Source organism: Hyperolius riggenbachi, chromosome 9 (genome assembly GCF_040937935.1).
Source record: "Hyperolius riggenbachi isolate aHypRig1 chromosome 9, aHypRig1.pri, whole genome shotgun sequence".
NCBI classification, from domain to species: domain Eukaryota; kingdom Metazoa; phylum Chordata; class Amphibia; order Anura; family Hyperoliidae; genus Hyperolius; species Hyperolius riggenbachi.
In genome coordinates, this window is record NC_090654.1 from 218,230,185 (window position 1) to 218,250,036 (window position 19,852).

General features: G+C 45.4%; 1 protein-coding gene across 3 annotated transcripts in view; it reads right to left on the bottom strand.

Moving 5' to 3' along the window:
- Positions 1-19,852, bottom strand: part of TTLL3 (tubulin tyrosine ligase like 3) — a 50,162-nt gene that overhangs the window by 26,859 nt on the left and 3,451 nt on the right. Inside the window, exons 2-6 of one of the 3 annotated variants that reach the window (XM_068254010.1) lie at positions 17,242-17,362; positions 15,956-16,040; positions 14,003-14,113; positions 11,297-11,397; positions 3,232-3,409 (exon numbers count right to left, since the gene is read on the bottom strand). In XM_068254010.1, the coding sequence (XP_068110111.1) occupies positions 3,232-3,409; positions 11,297-11,397; positions 14,003-14,113; positions 15,956-16,040; positions 17,242-17,253 (487 nt within the window). In that variant the 5' untranslated portion in view covers positions 17,254-17,362. Of the gene's footprint in view, positions 1-3,231; positions 3,410-11,296; positions 11,398-14,002; positions 14,114-15,205; positions 15,444-15,955; positions 16,041-17,241; positions 17,363-19,852 lie in introns of those variants that run through there. The other 2 variants (XM_068254011.1, XM_068254012.1) reach the window with 2 other exon arrangements.

Genomic DNA, 19,852 nt, shown 5'->3' on the forward strand with positions numbered 1-19,852 from the left:
TCACAGAAGGGTGCTTATGGTGGTGGATACCGTTATATCCCGTGATTGATTACAAACAGAAGATGATTATGGTGGCATAGTGGAATAGACTTTCTTGCACATAGTGGAATAAGACTCTATTGCACATTTTTGGACTTTTATTATGTGTGGATGTGCTCTATACAATAGATGTAAATATGTTATCTGCGTATCTGTTCCCTGATCAGCTGATAGAGAAATGACTTACCTGAAGAGAGGTGATTTTCTACACAACAAACATTCAGGCCAGGTGCACACCAAAAAGTGCTAGCGTAATTGCAAACGCCTAGCACTTTTTGAAGTGATTTTCTTAGGCTATTCTAGGCATGTGCACAGCTCTTTTCTAATCATGCCTAGCGATTTTTGGAGCATTTTGGTGTAGTGTTTGTTATTTTTTGTTACAGCGCAGCTGTAACTGAACAGCTTCTGTAAAAAAAATGCTTGGAAAATCGCTCTGATCTAGCACTTTTCAGAGCGATTTTTCACTTTTCTATACTTAACATTGAGGCAGAAACAGGATTCTTAACAGAAGACCTCTCACTTGACACAAAAGGCCTTGATTCATAAAGCATTACCTCGTGCGGTTATGCTGAAAACAGCAGACTTTACCGACCACTTAGCAAAAGGTCAATTCATAAAGGCTGTTACCACATGAAAAGCTGACATTACTGACCAGGGAGATAAATTACCGACTTGGCTGTAGTTACCGACAACACATGTCAGTAAATTGTCAGCAAATGTCAATTCATAAAGCCTTCAACAAGCGGTAAGCCTGGCGGTAGTTACCGACACCTCTAGTGAGGCGATAACAAGTTACCGACAGCTCTGATGAATGCAAAAGTGCAGAGAGCCGAAGTCTGTTTGAGTCATCAGTGGAGAGAGCCAGAGAGCCCTTTGTGTGAATCATTTGAGCAGGCAGGGAAAGACTGTGAGACTCATCTGTCTGAGTCATCAGTGGAGAGAGCCCTCTGTGTGAATCATTTGAGCAGGCAGGGAAAGACTGTGTGACTCATCTGTCTGAGTCATCAGTGGAGAGAGCCAGAGAGCCCTTTGTGTGAATCATTTGAGCAGGCAGGGAAAGACTGTGAGACTCATCTGTCTGAGTCATCAGTGGAGAGAGCCCTCTGTGTGAATCATTTGAGCAGGCAGGGAAAGACTGTGTGACTCATCTGTCTGAGTCATCAGTGGAGAGAGCCAGAGAGCCATCTGTGTGAGTCATTTCTGCAGGGCAAAGAGAGAATCGAGACACTGTTCTACTCTACCGCTCAATGGGCTGCGGTAATTTACCGACCTCCAAGGGCAGCTGGGGAAATCTTTATGAATTAGCACACAGACCGGGAAAATACCGAGTGCGGTATTTTCCCGACAAGATTTTTTTATCGCACTGCTGTTTATGAATCGAGGCCAAAGTGTAATAACTGCATAGTAGTTTACTCAGCTATCACACAGAATATTATTATTTTTTATTCATACAGTGCTATCATCTTTTGTGATGTTTTATGAAGTACAATAGGGGTAAAAGTGAGTACCATAAACAACACACATGCACAGTCTATGCAAGCTATAAATAACTACAAACACTAAGGCTAGGTTCACACATAAATCTGTACATTTCCGGTCCAGTCCAGTTCTGTCCTTTCCTATCAGTTTTGCATCAGTTTTCTAACAGTTTTACCTGAATGGACCAGAAATGTTCATCTTTCATGGTGCACTTCCTGGAAAGGATCTATACAAAGATGCAAGCCGTGATCCTACTTGGTTTCACACTATTCTGGCAGCTGGACTGAGCAACTGCGGTTCACTAAGTGCTTTTGAAAGTAAAAAATAAAACCTTTGAGAATCCCCCAGGAGGTAGTCTAGTCCAAAACCTGTCAGTTCTGTCATATTTCTACTACCTACCATAAGTGACAGCAACATAGGATAAAATGTATTTATAGCAGCATGTATTATACATTTTAAAATGTTTTGCAATAGTGGTCTTTAAAAAAAAATGACTGTGTGATAGGAGACTTGTGTTCTATGGTAGCTTCTGGTTAGTTGTCAAGGAGGACCAACATGGAGGAAGATAGCCAGCTTCTGACTGGTTTGGTCAAAATGGGGCACTACAGAAAAACTTTCCACAAAATCCCATGAACCCTAAAGCCAACCAAAAGTAATACCATCCTGTCCTTTCTCCTTTAGCCTCCTTAGTAACCTCGAGTCCGGCTCGGACGGAAATCTGCAGCTCAGAGCGGTAACCCCGAGCCTGACTCATGGTTGCCACCAGGAGGTGAATACAGAGCATTGCACGCAGCAGGCTTTGTAACTCACTTCCCCCGGGATCCAGATGCCAGCAGCCATTCTTCTTTTGGTCCTCTGAGGCTCTAGGACACTCTGGTGAGATTGCCGTCTGTCGTCATGACGACAGCCAGCAATCCCACTACAGGGGTACAGAGGGAGAACTGCAGCGCTAGATCCAGGGGAGGTGAGTAATCTGCTGGGCTGCCGCAGATCTCTTTGTGGTGTGATTTTTTTTTATCCTGGTTTAAGGGCTCTTTCCCATTAAGACGTTGCGTTAGATGCGACGTTAAGTTTGCATAACGTGCCCCTAACGCAACACATAGTGGTGGTTTTTCAGGACACTTTAAGCGGCTCTTGATGCGACCGTGATGCGTACTTTTAGACGCATGTGCCGGTGGAGACCACGTGAGCGGAACACTCCGCATCACGTGGTCCCGCCAGCCAATTGCTGCACAGAGCGGCCTCTCCAGGAAGTAAACACTGCACGTCACATAGTGCAGCGAATATTAATTAGCCATGTGGCTAGGGGCACTAGGGGACTCTCCCTTCCTCCTCCTCCAACACTGAGCATGTGCAAACAGCCTAACGCGGTTAAAGCCGCTTATAACGCACAGCATGCTGCACTTTGTTTGAACGTGTAGCGTTACCCTGTGAACAGCCCATTGATTTTTCATTGCTGTGAGTTGGGCTGCGTTACAGGCTGCTCTAACGTGCGCCTGTAACGTCCCAATGTGAAAGCAGCCTTAGGGTCTAAAAGCATGAGAAAAAATTGCACTGCTTTTAGACCCTAAAATCTGGAAGTAATCATACCGCTAGGGAGGTTAATCCTTCAAAATATGGATATGTTTTAACATGTACAATGAAGAGCTGATGAACAAAATGTTGAACTGCGAACATGATACTCATCAAAAAACGTAATCCCACTTTAAATACCATCATCGTCATGGCCGCTCCCATCACCATCCTCCTCCTCAGTCTCCTCATCTGAAGACTTATCCTTTTTCCGAGAGGCCTTGCTGACTTTGGGCAGCTTTTTCTCCACCCATCCTCGGTTGCGCAGGCAGGTACGTATGACAGGGTATGGGCCATGGATGCTGAATATTTTTTTTTGCTGGATAATCAAGATATAAAAAAGACAGAACATTAATTCAGTTGATCGTTCCTAGAGTGGACCTATTAAAAATGCATCAAGTCCAGACCAAGACCAATGTAGTGGAAAGTAGAGCAAATCTGATGCAGTTCCCCAATGAAATCACTGAGGTTTCAGATGAGAAATTAAACACATTTAATGCAAACTGCATACAGCTTGTAGATGGCCAATAATGGCATGGAATGCATTTGACTGGCCCCATTTCGAGCTGCATATAATCTGTATTACATTTGTATGATCATTACCATGGAAAGCCCCTGCCAGCCTTATGTTTGATTGCATGACTCCTATCTCACCAAAGTCACACATTCTGTATTATATTTATTTTATGTTGAAGGTAACTGTGGTCATGTGACCGCTGTCCACCAATCACAGTTCAGCTCTCATATGCAGACTATGACAGCTGTGATTGTTTTTTTCAGTCGTGTTCTGCTAGGTGTTGTAGATGTGACCTGACCATCAATACTTTATTTCAAGTCAGGAGCCCATATGCAATTTTGCATTTTTTTCTCCTAATTTTTCCTAGGTGATATTTTAACACTTTGACCCATATGCAATTCACTTTTTATCCTGCGTTTTCTCCTAGGAGATCTATTTTCATCTTCTATTGAAATAACTTTTCACCATTTTACAATTGAAAAAGTACCCAAAAGCTGATGAAAAAGTACTAACTAAATTATTTTGAGTATTTACTCGCTTGCTGGCGGTTTAAAAGGCATTTTATGACAAGGTGTAAAAATATCACCAGGAGAAAACTCTGGAAAATAAGTGAATTGCATGTGGGCCTATGTCTATATAACACATTTTAAATTGTGGTACTTTGTGCGGAGTCATCGGGGATCTTAAAGGATACCCGAACTGAAATGTGACATATTGAGATAGACATGTGTATGTACAGTGCCTAGCACACAAATAACTATACTGTGTTCCTTTTTTTCTTTCTCTGCCTGAAAGAGTTAAATATAAGGTATGCAAGTGGCTGACTCAGCCCTGACTCAGACAGGAAGTGACTACAGTGTGACCCTCCCTGATAAGAAATTCCAACTATAAAACACTTTCCTAGCAGAAAATGGCTTCTGAGAGCAAGAAAGAGGTAAAAATTGGGAATTTCTTATCAGTTAGGGTCACACTGTAGTCACTTTCTGTCTGAGTCAGGACTGAGTCAGCCACTTAAAATAAGAAAAAACGCTGTCTCCAAAAGATGGTGGCTACACAGATACTCATAATAAGCCTACCATACTACTCCTGATTAGGCATTATACTGCTATACATCACTCTTCAAGTATGCAATAGTATAAGAAATTTTGGCTAGGGTTCAAGATGTATAAATCAGATAGTAGAAATTTATTGATGAATACACAAATGACACAGTTTCATAGCTTGATTGCATGCAAAAATCAGCTTCATAAAATAATCAGTAAAAGCTTGCGGAGCATCTAGGCACCAACAATGAGATGCTCTAACCTTGACAACAACAATCTAATCTAGGCCGGCATCATGCGTCCATCCATACATCCATACACTGGCGCCCACTCACTCCTAAGCGTTGCTCAAATTAATTGCAGTGCATAATGCTTGAAAGGCTACTCCCATAGGGGCAACTGAGTCCACCTGCACAGCAGCGATAATCAATTTGATAAGCAGTAATCTCCACAGGGATAAAGAATAGCTTCCAGGTAGAAAGTCACTCTTACCACCTCCGTTGTAGCTTGCTGTGTGGGTACCCACACGGTGATACTGCACGATGTCCCATATGGTGAGAGGACGGCACGGCCCTCCAGCCTGTGTTGAGCATGTGCTCAGGCAGTGCCTCTTAGAGCAGTGGCCGAAATGAGATGTGTCCAACCAGGGCAATGCCTCAATGCTGCGCCAGGAAGGCAGTGTCAGCTGTCGGCTGTGTTCTGCTACTCCAAGCCGCAATCTGCAATGGCGGCACGCATGGAGTGGTGTATTGGCGGCTCCAGAGTCGGTTCATCCGCTGGTGTGGATGTGACGTATGCGTAGTGCACTAGGCTCCGCCCATCGACGCGTTTCCCGCCCCTCACAGGCGATTCGTCAGGATGTACTGATGGGCGTACTCTCTTCTTCCTTTATACGACGTACATTCCTTCACTCCTCCTCCTATCTAGCAACCGTTGCTAATGTACACTGCAGCTCCGTAGAAGTAATGGGGGCTCTAGAAAGTCCTAATGCTCTCCCAATGTCCTCATATTTCACGCTTCACAGGCAAACAATGCTCCACTCCACTTTATAATGATGGTTTTTATAACATTATAGTTCTTTTTAATCCAATTATGCGGCCACAGCGGCACTGTCCTTAATCACGTTTTATTTCAATTTAACATGGAGGGAGAGCCACGGGGGAGGGGACTTTTATAGATTGTGTTCAAGGCATGTAGTTACATGCCTCGAATTCACTCTGAATATGACATACTTATCACATCTGTCATACTTTCATTCACTCATGGGTTTATACTCTCACTCACCTATTGCTAACTACACATAGGTAGTCTCTGTTGTATCTCTATCTCTTTCTAGTATAGATCTGTTTTTTCAGGTATGATTTTAAATTGAAGTCATTATTCAAACCATAGGGGCTAAGAGTTTGAAGTCGAAAGATCCACATCCCCTCTTTACACAAAAGTTCATTGGTCATATCACCTCTCCGCCTAGACATATTCAATTTGTAGATACCCTTAAACAGTGTACCTTGCAGTCTACTCCCATGTTTAGTGGCATAATGTCTGCCTAGGGTCGTATCCACATCCCCATTTACAATACTGCACATATGCTCAAGGATACGTACTTTCAAAGCCCTTTCAGTCATCCCTATTACATAAGGCCACATGGGCAGGATATCATATAGACAACATTTTCAGTGTCACAATTTATGAATGACCTTATTTGAAACTCATTAACACCTCCACTATCCCAGAACGTTTTGGCCTTGTGTTCATAGGGGCATGCCTTGCATTTTCCGCACCTATGCATCCCTTGAATTGGGGTTTTGTTTAGCCAAGTCCTCAGGGGTGGGCTACTTCTATATTCGCTGCTGACTAGCATATCTTTTAGATTATTAGCCCTTCTGGCCACTATCCTAGGGGTGGGGTCAATTATCTTTGCAATCTCAGCTGAACCTGTCAGTATATGCCAGTGTCGTCCCATCAATTGGTGCAGTTTGTCCCAGTGTGCCCCATACGTGGTGATCACTTTGATCTTATCCTCAGATGGGCCACTGTCCCTCCCACCCGATGGGACACTATGACCTGGCACATCCCGCCCTCCTCCTCCATCTAATAGGTCCTCTCGATTTTTATCCCAGGCCTTTTTAAGTGCCCTTTTAAGGATCTTGTGGGGGTAACCTCGCTCACGGAACCTCTGGTACATTTCTCTAGATTCATTTCTAAAGCAGATATCAGTGGAGCAGTTCCTGCGTAACCGCAGGAACTGGCCATATGGAATCCCTCTGATTAGATGATTCGGGTGATGGCTGGTGGCGTGGAGGAGGCTGTTGCCCGCTGTGGGTTTGCGATATGATGATGTACTTATCTGGTGACCCTCAATAGTTAGCAGCAAATCCAAGAAAGATAATTTTTCCTGACTAAAATTGTAAGTGAGTTTTATATTACGCTCAACACTATTGATGCGTCTTACAAATTGATCGAGTTCTTCAATGCCCTCCTTCCACACCACCAGCACATCATCGATGTACCTAATCCATAAGGCCACTCCCTCCAGAAAGGCTGGGTCAGAGTAGACCACCTGTCGTTCCCAGAGGCCCAGATGGAGGCAGGCGTACATTGGAGCGCACGCCGCCCCCATCGAGGTCCCCCGCATCTGTCGATAGTACCGTCCCGAGAAAGAGAAGCAATTGTTACCCAGGATAAGATGCATTGCCTCCACCACAAAGGCATTATGGGCATATGCCTGAGGGTAGTGCTGGTATGTGTAAAATTCTAGTGCCTTGAGTCCCTCCTGGTGAGGAATCGACGTATACAACGATTCAACGTCAATACTCACCAGGAGGGACCCAGCTGGCATCCTGAACCCCGACAGTGTCCGGAGGACGTCCCTGGTGTCTAAGACAAAGGAGGGAAGTGTCATGACAATAGGTTTTAGACGAAGATCAATGTATTGCCCCAGTCTTTCGGTTGGACCGCCATTCCCAGATACTTTTAAAAAACATGGTGCTCTGCTTCACAGACAGCTGAAGCGGAAATGGAATGTGTCGCTATTAGAATCTTATTATAAGGCAGGCGTGATTCATTACTTGTTTTTTCTCAATTGATGTCTTAAGGGAATCATTGAGGCTGTTGAAGGCTTCATGATTGCTAAAATCGTCAAGTGTGGCTGCACTTTCCTCTATCTCCTCTATTACCTCCTCCAATTGTAATTTCTCTTCCTCCACAATCATTTTTAGTACTTCTAGGCCCCTGGCTAGTGATCTCTCCTTCCATTTGGTCACAAAGCGATCTGTTAACAGATTTTCCGCTGGCATGATCCGGTCTAACAAGCCATCTGGAATCACGCCTGCCTTATAATAAGATTCTAATAGCGACACATTCCATTTCCGCTTCAGCTGTCTGTGAAGCAGAGCACCATGTTTTTTAAAAGTATCTGGGAATGGCGGTCCAACCGAAAGACTGGGGCAATACATTGATCTTCGTCTAAAACCTATTGTCATGACACTTCCCTCCTTTGTCTTAGACACCAGGGACGTCCTCCGGACACTGTCGGGGTTCAGGATGCCAGCTGGGTCCCTCCTGGTGAGCATTGACGTTGAATCGTTGTATACGTCGATTCCTCACCAGGAGGGACTCAAGGCACTAGAATTTTACACATACCAGCACTACCCTCAGGCATATGCCTATAATGCCTTTGTGGTGGAGGCAATGCATCTTATCCTGGGTAACAATTGCTTCTCTTTCTCGGGACGGTACTATCGACAGATGCGGGGGACCTCGATGGGGGCGGCGTGCGCTCCAATGTACGCCTGCCTCCATCTGGGCCTCTGGGAACGACAGGTGGTCTACTCTGACCCAGCCTTTCTGGAGGGAGTGGCCTTATGGATTAGGTACATCGATGATGTGCTGGTGGTGTGGAAGGAGGGCACTGAAGAACTCGATCAATTTGTAAGACGCATCAATAGTGTTGAGCGTAATATAAAACTCACTTACAATTTTAGTCAGGAAAAATTATCTTTCTTGGATTTGCTGCTAACTATTGAGGGTGACCAGATAAGTACATCATCATATCGCAAACCCACAGCGGGCAACAGCCTCCTCCACGCCACCAGCCATCACCCGAATCATCTAATCAGAGGGATTCCATATGGCCAGTTCCTGCGGTTACGCAGGAACTGCTCCACTGATATCTGCTTTAGAAATGAATCTAGAGAAATGTACCAGAGGTTCCGTGAGCGAGGTTACCCCCACAAGATCCTTAAAAGGGCACTTAAAAAGGCCTGGGATAAAAATCGAGAGGACCTATTAGATGGAGGAGAAGGGCGGGATGTGCCAGGTCATAGTGTCCCATCGGGTGGGAGGGACAGTGGCCCATCTGAGGATAAGATCAAAGTGATCACCACGTATGGGGCACACTGGGACAAACTGCACCAATTGATGGGACGACACTGGCATATACTGACAGGTTCAGCTGAGATTGCAAAGATAATTGACCCCACCCCTAGGATAGTGGCCAGAAGGGCTAATAATCTAAAAGATATGCTAGTCAGCAGCGAATATAGAAGTAGCCCACCCCTGAGGACTTGGCTAAACAAAACCCCAATTCAAGGGATGCATAGGTGCGGAAAAGGCAAGGCATGCCCCTATGTACACAAGGCCAAAACGTTCTGGGATAGTGGAGGTGTTAATGAGTTTCAAATAAGGTCATTCATAAATTGTGACACTGAAAATGTTGTCTATATGATATCCTGCCCATGTGGCCTTATGTAATAGGGATAACTGAAAGGGCTTTGAAAGTACGTATCCTTGAGCATATGTGCAGTATTGTAAATGGGGATGTGGATACGACCCTAGGCAGACATTATGCCACTAAACATGGGAGTAGACTGCAAGGTACACTGTTTAAGGGTATCTACAAATTGAATATGTCTAGGCGGAGAGGTGATATGACCAATGAACTTTTGTGTAAAGAGGGGATGTGGATCTTTCGACTTCAAACTCTTAGCCCCTATGGTTTGAATAATGACTTCAATTTAAAATCATACCTGAAAAAACAGATCTATACTAGAAAGAGATAGAGATACAACAGAGACTACCTATGTGTAGTTAGCAATAGGTGAGTGAGAGTATAAACCCATGAGTGAATGAAAGTATGACAGATGTGATAAGTATGTCATATTCAGAGTGAATTCGAGGCATGTAACTACATGCCTTGAACACAATCTATAAAAGTCCCCTCCCCCGTGGCTCTCCCTCCATGTTAAATTGAAATAAAACGTGATTAAGGACAGTGCCGCTGTGGCCGCATAATTGGATTAAAAAGAACTATAATGTTATAAAAACCATCATTATAAAGTGGAGTGGAGCATTGTTTGCCTGTGAAGCGTGAAATATGAGGACATTGGGAGAGCATTGGGACTTTCTAGAGCCCCCATTACTTCTACGGAGCTGCAGTGTACATTAGCAACGGTTGCTAGATAGGAGGAGGAGTGAAGGAATGTACGTCGTATAAAGGAAGAAGAGAGTACGCCCATCAGTACATCCTGACGAATCGCCTGTGAGGGGCGGGAAACGCGTCGATGGGCGGAGCCTAGTGCACTACGCATACGTCACATCCACACCAGCGGATGAACCGACTCTGGAGCCGCCAATACACCACTCCATGCGTGCCGCCATTGCAGATTGCGGCTTGGAGTAGCAGAACACAGCCGACAGCTGACACTGCCTTCCTGGCGCAGCATTGAGGCATTGCCCTGGTTGGGCACATCTCATTTCGGCCACTGCTCTAAGAGGCACTGCCTGAGCACATGCTCAACACAGGCTGGAGGGCCGTGCCGTCCTCTCACCATATGGGACATCGTGCAGTATCACCGTGTGGGTACCCACACAGCAAGCTACAACGGAGGTGGTAAGAGTGACTTTCTACCTGGAAGCTATTCTTTATCCCTGTGGAGATTACTGCTTATCAAATTGATTATCGCTGCTGTGCAGGTGGACTCAGTTGCCCCTATGGGAGTAGCCTTTCAAGCATTATGCACTGCAATTAATTTGAGCAACGCTTAGGAGTGAGTGGGCGCCAGTGTATGGATGTATGGATGGACGCATGATGCCGGCCTAGATTAGATTGTTGTTGTCAAGGTTAGAGCATCTCATTGTTGGTGCCTAGATGCTCCGCAAGCTTTTACTGATTATTTTATGAAGCTGATTTTTGCATGCAATCAAGCTATGAAACTGTGTCATTTGTGTATTCATCAATAAATTTCTACTATCTGATTTATACATCTTGAACCCTAGCCAAAATTTCTTATACTACTGAGTCAGCCACTTGCATACCTTATATTTAACTCTTTCAGGCAGAGAAAGAAAAAAAGGAACACAGCATAGTTATTGGTGTGCTAGGCACTGTACATACACATGTCTATCTCATTATGTCACATTTCAGTTCGGGTATCCTTTAAAGATCAAATCCATTGTGACGGTCGTTTTCGTTTTTAACTTCATTAGTTCTATTGCGCGCCTGTACCCACGTCGCGAGATTGCGGAAAAAAAAGATCGCTTGTCACTCGAAAAAAATCACTGGTTGTCAGAAAAATCGTTGGGTAAATCACATGGTGGGTACGGGCCCTTAGTGACGGTGTCTCTTTAGGTCTGAACTTTTACTGACCTTTATTGCTTTGTCTACCAGGAGTTTAGCGAGCTTCAGTCTCTCTGGGTTGATGACAGTGCTAATGGTTAGCCTTCTCACTCGTCCTTCAGCAGAAATCCCTGCGTACATAAAGCACAGACTACATTCAGTGCCACCAACCACACCTGCTTTCCCTGTATGATAATCACATCATTAGCTACCATATGACAGGCTCACAGGGGAACAAGAGATACAGAGAAAGTTCCACAGCTAGAGAGAATGCCCTTGTAGACTCCTATAGTACAAATGTACAAGTTTTCAGGTAGCATTTCAGCTTTAGGGCTGGAGCCCAGTAGAGCGCTTTTTCGAGCGTTTAGGGATCGCTTTAAATCACTAGCGATTTCCCTAGAAGATCTGCCAATGTAAAATAAATGTAACAAATTCCATAGTAGCGATTGCGATTAGCAAAATTGCAATCGCAGGACATGCAGCATTTTGGGAGCGTATGCGCTTTAACCACCTTAGCGGTATGGACGAGCTCAGCTCGTCCATTACCGCCAGAGGGTGCCGCTCAGGCCCTGCTGGGCCGATTTTGTTCAAATGAAAAGAAGGACACGCAGCCGGCACTTTGCCAGCCGCGTGTGCTGCCTGATCGCCACCGCTCTGCGGCGATCCGCCGCGAGCAGCGGCGAAAGAGGGTCCCCCAGCCGCCCGAGCCCTGCGCAGCCGGAACAAATAGTTCCGGCCAGCGCTAAGGGCTGGATCGGAGACAGCTGACGTCAGGACGTCGGCTGACGTCCATGACGTCACTCCGCTCGTCGCCATGGCGATGAGGAAAGCCAAACAAGGAAGGCTGCTCATTGCAGCCTTCCTTGTTACTTATGCTTGCCGGAGGCGATCGGAAGAACGCCTCCGGAGCGCCCTCTAGTGGGCTTTCATGCAGCCAACTTTTAGTTGGCTGCATGAAATAGTTTTTTTTTTATTAAAAAAAAACCCTCCCGCAGCCGCCCTGGCGATCTCAATAGAACGCCAGGGTGGTTAATGTAAAGTATTGAAGCAATGGCAAATCGCTCATGAATCGCTACACATATCGATTTGTGTGCGATTTTAAATGACTGCAAACTGTAAAAAAGATTATAATAAATTAAAAGGACCAATTAGAATTAAAATTGCAAATTGCTATCACAATTGTTGGCAAAAAGCTTACACTTTTTAATATCGCTACCAAAATCGCTAGAAAACGCTCATAAAAATGCTTACAAAACGCTAGTTAAAAACGCTATCGATTGCGATGTGCGACTTGTAGTGGGTTTCAGGCCTCATTCATATTATGCTTCCATAAAAGTGGTTTGGACATGATCAAAGAATGGTTGTGATTAATTATTGTAACCTAAAGGATTATCCCATTCACTCTGACATACTGGCCCATATGCAATTCACTTTTTCTCCTGAGTTTTGTCCTAGGAGATATTTATCATCTTCTTTTTAGAATAAATTTTCAGCACTTTGCATTGGAAAAAGTAAGTAGAGAAGCACTATCAAAACTATTTTAAAGTAAACTTGACATCATACGGTATAAAAGTTTTATACATACCTGGGGCTTCCTCCAGCACCCTCCACGCCGATCGCTTCCTCGCAGCCGTCCTCTGCCTCCTGGATTGTTCGGCAGAAGCCCCGTTAACTGTGGCTGGTTGGGACGTATTGCGCATTTACCGGCTCAGGCTTGCGCACGACCCTGCCGCACTTCTGCAGCTGGGAGCATTCTACGCCTTCCACTCCCAGCCGCACAATCCAGGAGGTGGAGGACGGCAGTGAGGGAGTGATCGGCTGGAGCAAGCCCCAGGTATGTATAAAACTTTTGTACCGTGGGGTCTCAGGTACACTTTAAAGCGGATCCGAGATGAAAAACTAACTATAACAAGTAACTTGTCTATATATCTTATCTAAAGTGTAGATAGTTTACACAGCAAATCTATCTGCAAACAGCTTCAACAGTTTATGATTATTGATTCCTGTGATACAATGAGGGCAACCATGTTCTGTTTGTCACACTACACAAACAAGCTGATAGCATCTCAGCCCTCAGCCTTCCCTCCTCCCCTCTGCCTCTCAAATCTATGGCTAGTAACCTCCTCCTCCTCCTGCCCAGACTGAGCTCCCATGCGCTCTGCTATCCCCAGCGCCGTGCTAGCGACACACAGCGTGTCGCCAGCAGGCTGTTTACATGTGACTGTCTGTCAGCGCAGCTCCCCCCCCTCCTCTGTATCGGCGCTACCCGCCCGCGTCCCTTCCCTCCCGCTGATTGGAGGAAAGGGACGCGGGCGGGTATCGCTGATACAGAGGAGACGGGGGAGCGGCGCTGACAGACAGTCACATGTAAACAGCCTCGCTAGCACGGCGCTGTAGATAGCAGAGCACAGGGGGGTCCTGGGGGCACACCATAGGGCAACAGAGGCTGGTGATAGTGTGCACAACCAGCCTCTGCGCCCCACTAACATCATTAAATCCCACCTCGGGTTCTCTTTAAAAGGCATTTTATTGACAAATTTGAAAATATCACTTAGGAAAGAACAAATTTGAAAATATCACTTAGAAAAGTTGATTGCATGTGTGCCACTGTGTACAGATAAATGAGCAGGAACATCTGATTGGCTGTTACAGGAAAATGTAACTGTTTACTGCACATGCCCTCCCATGCTGGAGGCCCTTCGATATGCAGTTGTGTGACCATTATTGTTGTCTTACCATCTTGCTTCTGCCTGTCTACACCAGAGCGAAGCCGCCTCCTTTTGGTGTTGCCATTAGGAGATGGCTCTCGCTGTCTTTCACACCGACTCTGGGGTTTCAACTCAGTACCTGGAAACAAAGTCATATTTATTACATTTATTTATTTTCATGTATTAACCCCCCTGGCGGTTTGCAAAAAATCCGCCAGGGGGCAGCAAATCTTTTTTTTAAATTTTTTTTTTTTTTTTTTCATGTAGCGAGACAAAGTCTCGCTACATGATAGCCGCTGCTCAGCGGCATCCCCCCAGCCCCTCCGATCGCCTCCGGCGATCGGAGATCAGGAGATCCCGTTCAAAGAACGGGATCTCCTGGAGGGCTTCCCCCGTCGCCATGGCGACGGGCGGGATGACGTCACCGACGTCATCGACGTCAGAGGGGACTCCGATCTGCCCCATAGCGCTGCCTGGCACTGATTGGCCAGGCAGCGCACGGGGTCTGGGGGGGGGGGCGGCCGCGGCGAGAGGAATTGCGGCGGATCGGCGGGTAGCGGCGGCGATCAGATGCTACACGCAGCTAGCAAAGTGCTAGCTGCGTGTAGCAAAAAAAAAATTATGCAAATCGGCCCAGCGGGGCCTGAGCGGTGCCTCCCGGCGGCATAGCCCGTGCTCAGCACGGGCTTACCGCCAGGGAGGTTAAATTGTGATTATTACATAATCACAATGGGGCAGGCATATCATGCTTATCCTTTCCTGGAGTAAAGCACCCTCACCAGACGCTAGGCTAGAAGCACTCTTTGGGTAGGAACACACTAAGCAGTGCGGGAAAGGTAGTGTTTTGCTGCAAATGCGTACGTGCGTTTTCTGTGCAGTTGCGTTTTTGTTCTGCATATGCGTTTTTATGTGTTTGTGGTTCGCATATATAAATCGCATATGCAGGTTTTTTTATGTGTTTTATGCGAATCACTAGGAAGTCAACAGGAAGCGGAAATACATCATCAAACTTGTTGTTTTTTTAAACGCATTAAAAATGCATACCACCTATTACAATGCAATACCACCTCGTCACCATTGATTTTCATTATGTGCGTTTTGGAAAAATATGCAAGACCAGTGTTTTTAAAAATGCACATTGCAGTACGCATATGCGTTTTTTCATGCAGCCATTGACTTGCATTAGGTGCGTTTTCTGCAATGCTAGAATTTCTGCCTAGTGTGTTCCTACCTTTTCTCATCCAGGGTTCCTTGAGGAATTGCAGGGGCATTTTTCCCCTTCAAGATGAGCTGCCTCCAGAGGCGGTGTTTATGAACAGACTGGCGCTACAATGCAGGCAAGGGTGTCCAGAGTCCGTAAGGGCCCCCCAGGCAAGTTGATTTGGCCACACCTGCCACTGGTAACACGGCATAAGTTCTGAGCGAGCGTGCCGTGAATGCGGTGGGGCAGGGGAAGGAGGCAGGGCCTATCCGAGTGCTCCTCCCCCATAGTCAGAAATGTGCGCAGCGCAGGGGAAGGGCGGAAGGTACAACTCACCTGTCAGCATCGTACGGGAGTTCAGAAAGTCTCTCCACAGTCACAGCGTCTTCTTTCTGCCGCCCTCTAGTGGCGCCTCTCAGTAGTGCGCTGATGGAGGAGTCTGAGAGGAGACGCTGTGTGTGTGGCGTGGAGAAGACTTTCTGAACTCCTTGGTGACGCTGACAGGTGAGTTGTAATGTACTCTCCGCCCTTCTGTTGCGATGTCCACCGCTCTGCCTATGGCGCGGGGCAACTTAATCCTGGGGGACACATCTAGCTATCTATATTGGTGGAGGGGGGCTATGACATTCCAGTCAGGAAGATTCTAAGACTACAAGGAAGGGCACCTTTAAAAACTAGATCCATATAGAAATATATCTAGAATGTGTTTTCCTTTCTATACATTACCACCATATTGAAGTTTTATAGTGTGCATAGAATCATGGACACCACTCTCCATACCCGATTGATCTGCACTTCCTGGTGTCTTCTTGCCATCCATCGTGTCATCCATGTTTTCTGTGCCAGGTGGACACTGTGAGCCATGCTGCAGGTTACACGAACAGCAGTGCTTTAACAGTGAGGAGTTATAATACAATTTCCATCACATTCATACGTTATACATTAATAGCTTTGTCTCTCTTGTTAATGACTAATGCCTAGTACACACAATGAGATTTTCTGTCAGATTTCTTGCCAGATCGATTGTACCCAACATTTCCGATCGATTTTCCATAGAAGTGAACAGAAAATTGATTGGAAATCAGATCGGACGTGTTGGAAATAATTGATCTGGCAGGAAATCTGCTAGAAAATCTCATTGTGTGTACCTAGCGTAATTCTGTTCTATGTGACAGGCGACTGTGCGAACAGCTTTACTTTGCATGAACTTCTTTTGAATTTTCTAGAAGGAACAGCAGGCAATGGGGGACAGTGATCGTCTCGGACAGATCACTACCACGAACGCCAGCGATATCTAACACATTATTTATTAACACACTTCAGATTTTTGGTTGAAACAATAATTAAAGGGAACCGTGAGGTGACAGGGGTGTGGACGCTGCCATATTTAGTTCCTTTTAAAAAATACCAGTTGCCTGGCAGTCATCCTGATCCTGTGTCTCTAATACTTTTAGCCATAGACCCTGAACAAGCATGCAGCAGATCAGGTAGTCTGACTCAGGTTTTACTAGATTAGCCATATGCTTGTTACAGGGCTTTGACTCAGACACTACTTATGCTAGATCAACAGGCAAGGGAGGCAACTGGCATTGTTTACAACTAAATAAATATAGCAGCCTCCATATCTCTCTCACCTCGGGTTCCCTTTAACATTGGCTGAGGGAAATCTAATACCTGTATGTGTACATAGCTTTAGTCTACTTGAACTTAGTTGTGCTTACATTCTCTTAATAGGGCTCTGTTCAATAATGCATTACATTATACTTGTATTACTGAGTTAACCTCCAGTTTATAATACTGGCATGTCATTTCCAGTCTACACAGTATATGATATTACACTTTGCATATACCGATAGTGAACTAGCTACAGTGTATGCTGATTCCCCCTTTAAAAATCTCACAAGCCAATCTTTCCCATTGTACTGTACTGGCCACTGCAAACACATCATTTTTCAGCAGTTCAGTGGGGGGTAGTGAATGCTGGGACAGCTGGAGGGTTGGTTAGCCATAATGGTATCATAGCAGGGTTGTTCCCCCATGATACACAAACATAGAAGAACATTCACCTGTGTTACCATAGTGACAGTCGGCAAGCAGCCTCGTGGCTATTGTAGATTGTGTGGAGTCCTCACACTGACAAGACAATCAGTCATGTTCCTTGCAAGGAGACAGCAGGCCAGCCTCCATCTGTAAATGAACACGTGTGTTAATGAGAGACTGAGCAACAAATGAACTTGGTGAACTGCTACTACTGTAAAATAAACCAGACGCACCGGTTCAGTTCACTTCATACTGCTGTAATTCCAGCGTGGTGAGATTCAGCAGATTTTTCACAGTGCTTCTGCAATCTCATGTTTGAGACCACAAGTTTGAGATTTGCAGTTGCTGGAGATCATAACCATCAAAATCAGATAACAAGGATGCTGGCAGGCAATGGGATTTTACATAAAGGACAGCCAAAAAGATGTAAGAAGCCCCGACAGTGTAGTGTCAGTAAAGCCTTGTACATACGCTAGTGTGTGTACATCCTCTCTGATGAGACAAGAGATCCAGAGTGCTGGATTGTCCTGGCTTGTTTTCCCCTTTTTTGCGCTCTTGCTGGAATCTGCTGTTTTGCCCAGGGCTGTGGAGTCTGAGTTGGAGTCGAGGAGTCGGAGCAATTTTGGGTACCTGAAGTTGGAGTTGGTGGTTTCATAAACTGAAGAGTCGGAGTCAGATGATTTTTGTACAGACTCCACAACCTAACTTTTGCCCTCCCCTCCTCCAGCAACAGAATGCGCCATTAGGGCGTAGCTTCACAACATATCTGCACAGCACTCAGCCTAGATCGGTCATCCATTATGTTGTCTTCTGATCCGTGCGGCATTGGCGTAGCAATCACCCCTGTGACCCCTGCCATTGCAATGGGCTCAAAGGCTTTAGGGGCCCCTCCTCCTCCGTCTCCCCAACCACAACTGCAGCCAATTGGCAAAAAAAACCTCCCTGTTCACTTTCAAAAACTAAGTGCAGGAGCGTGTGTAATTTTTTCCTGGTTACAGACGCTTCTTCACAGCTCTCTGCTGCCATTCGCCGGCATGGTGTTCGGGGACCAAGGGGGCACCATGATATCTATTTTGCAGGGGGCGCCTTTTAAGTCTAGTTACGCCCCTGCCTTGCAGGAAACATTATTAGTGTGCATGCATGCAGTAGGGGATGGACATGTAGGGAGGGACAGGGGAGCAAGGTCTAGCTCTACAATCAACAGAATAGTTTTTATCTGTATATGCCACTTCCCTAATCCCTCCCATTCACCAATCTGACCTTACAATGCACTCCCCACCCTGCAAAACTCTCTCTATACTCAACTATGCAGATCTTCAACTTTGAGGCCACATGACTATTTTATTTTTGAATCTACTTTTTAAGTTTTACAGTTTCATTGTCTTTTCTCAATGACACATGCATTAAATTATGCCAGAACTTAAATCTTTGAACTACTGACCCCTTTTATCTATTCTTGCTCCCAGTAGCCATTTTCTGCCAGGAAAGTGTTTTATGGCTTTTATTCCTTATCAGTGAGGGTCACTTTATAGTCCGACCCAGTCCCGACGCGGATAGAAACTGTCACTTGCATACCTGATTTTGAACCCTTTTAGGCAGAGAAAATAAAAAAAGAAAAACAGCACAGTTATTTGCGTGCTTATCACTGCACATACACATGTCTATCTCCTCATGTCACGTCACCTCATGTATCCTTTAAGGTGGCCATTATTGGTCCAATTGTATTGACTTTCCTATCAATGATTGATCACCCCCACGAATGGGATTAAATAAAATATATCCAATCCGATCATTTCAGATAGAATTTGCAGAATGGATTGATTATATTATCTTTTTTTGTCCATCAGCACGATCAACACTCTCTAATTTCATTCAATCTAATCACAATTATTAGATTGATAGGTAAAATTGTACTGTTAATTGGCACATTTAGTGTAAAAAAGGAAGTAGGGCAAAATAAAAAAAAAATAATGTGCTGCCCAAACCGCATGCGAATGTCCTATTAAATACATTGTATGCGATTCACATAGCGGTATGCGGTATGCGAATTCTGATGGCTCTGCCATGCAAATTTTTTCTGCATAGAAGAACGCAAAGGAATCCTGACAAGTGGAAACAGTCCCATTCACTTGTATTGCTATGCGAATTCACATGCGAAAAACGCATGCGAATTCGCGATAGTGGAAATGGGCCCTTACACTTCCATTGGAAACATGTGTTGCGTTACCCTGTTTTACTGCAAGGTAACACAATGCAAGGCACACCTATGGCGTCGTATTGCACTGGAAGTGCCCAATCCGCAGCCAAGCCACTGCAAAGTCAACAACGCCTTACTGATGGACTTCTGGTGGCGGCGGAAGTAATGTAAGGCCCGGTTCACATTAGCGTTCGCTATCCGGATTTTCCGGATCTGATCCGGACCGCATACTGTACAAACGGAACGTACGTTCCGCATAGCAATGTAAAGGCTATGCGGACGTTCACACGTGTCCGTTCCGTACAGTACGAAGCCGGATCGGATCCGGACTCCGGACTCTTTTCCAACATGCGCTATTTTTTGGGTCCGGATGTCCGGCCCACGCACCCGGACCGGAGCCGGACCTGAGCCTACCAGCACCATCAGGAACACAGAAACCA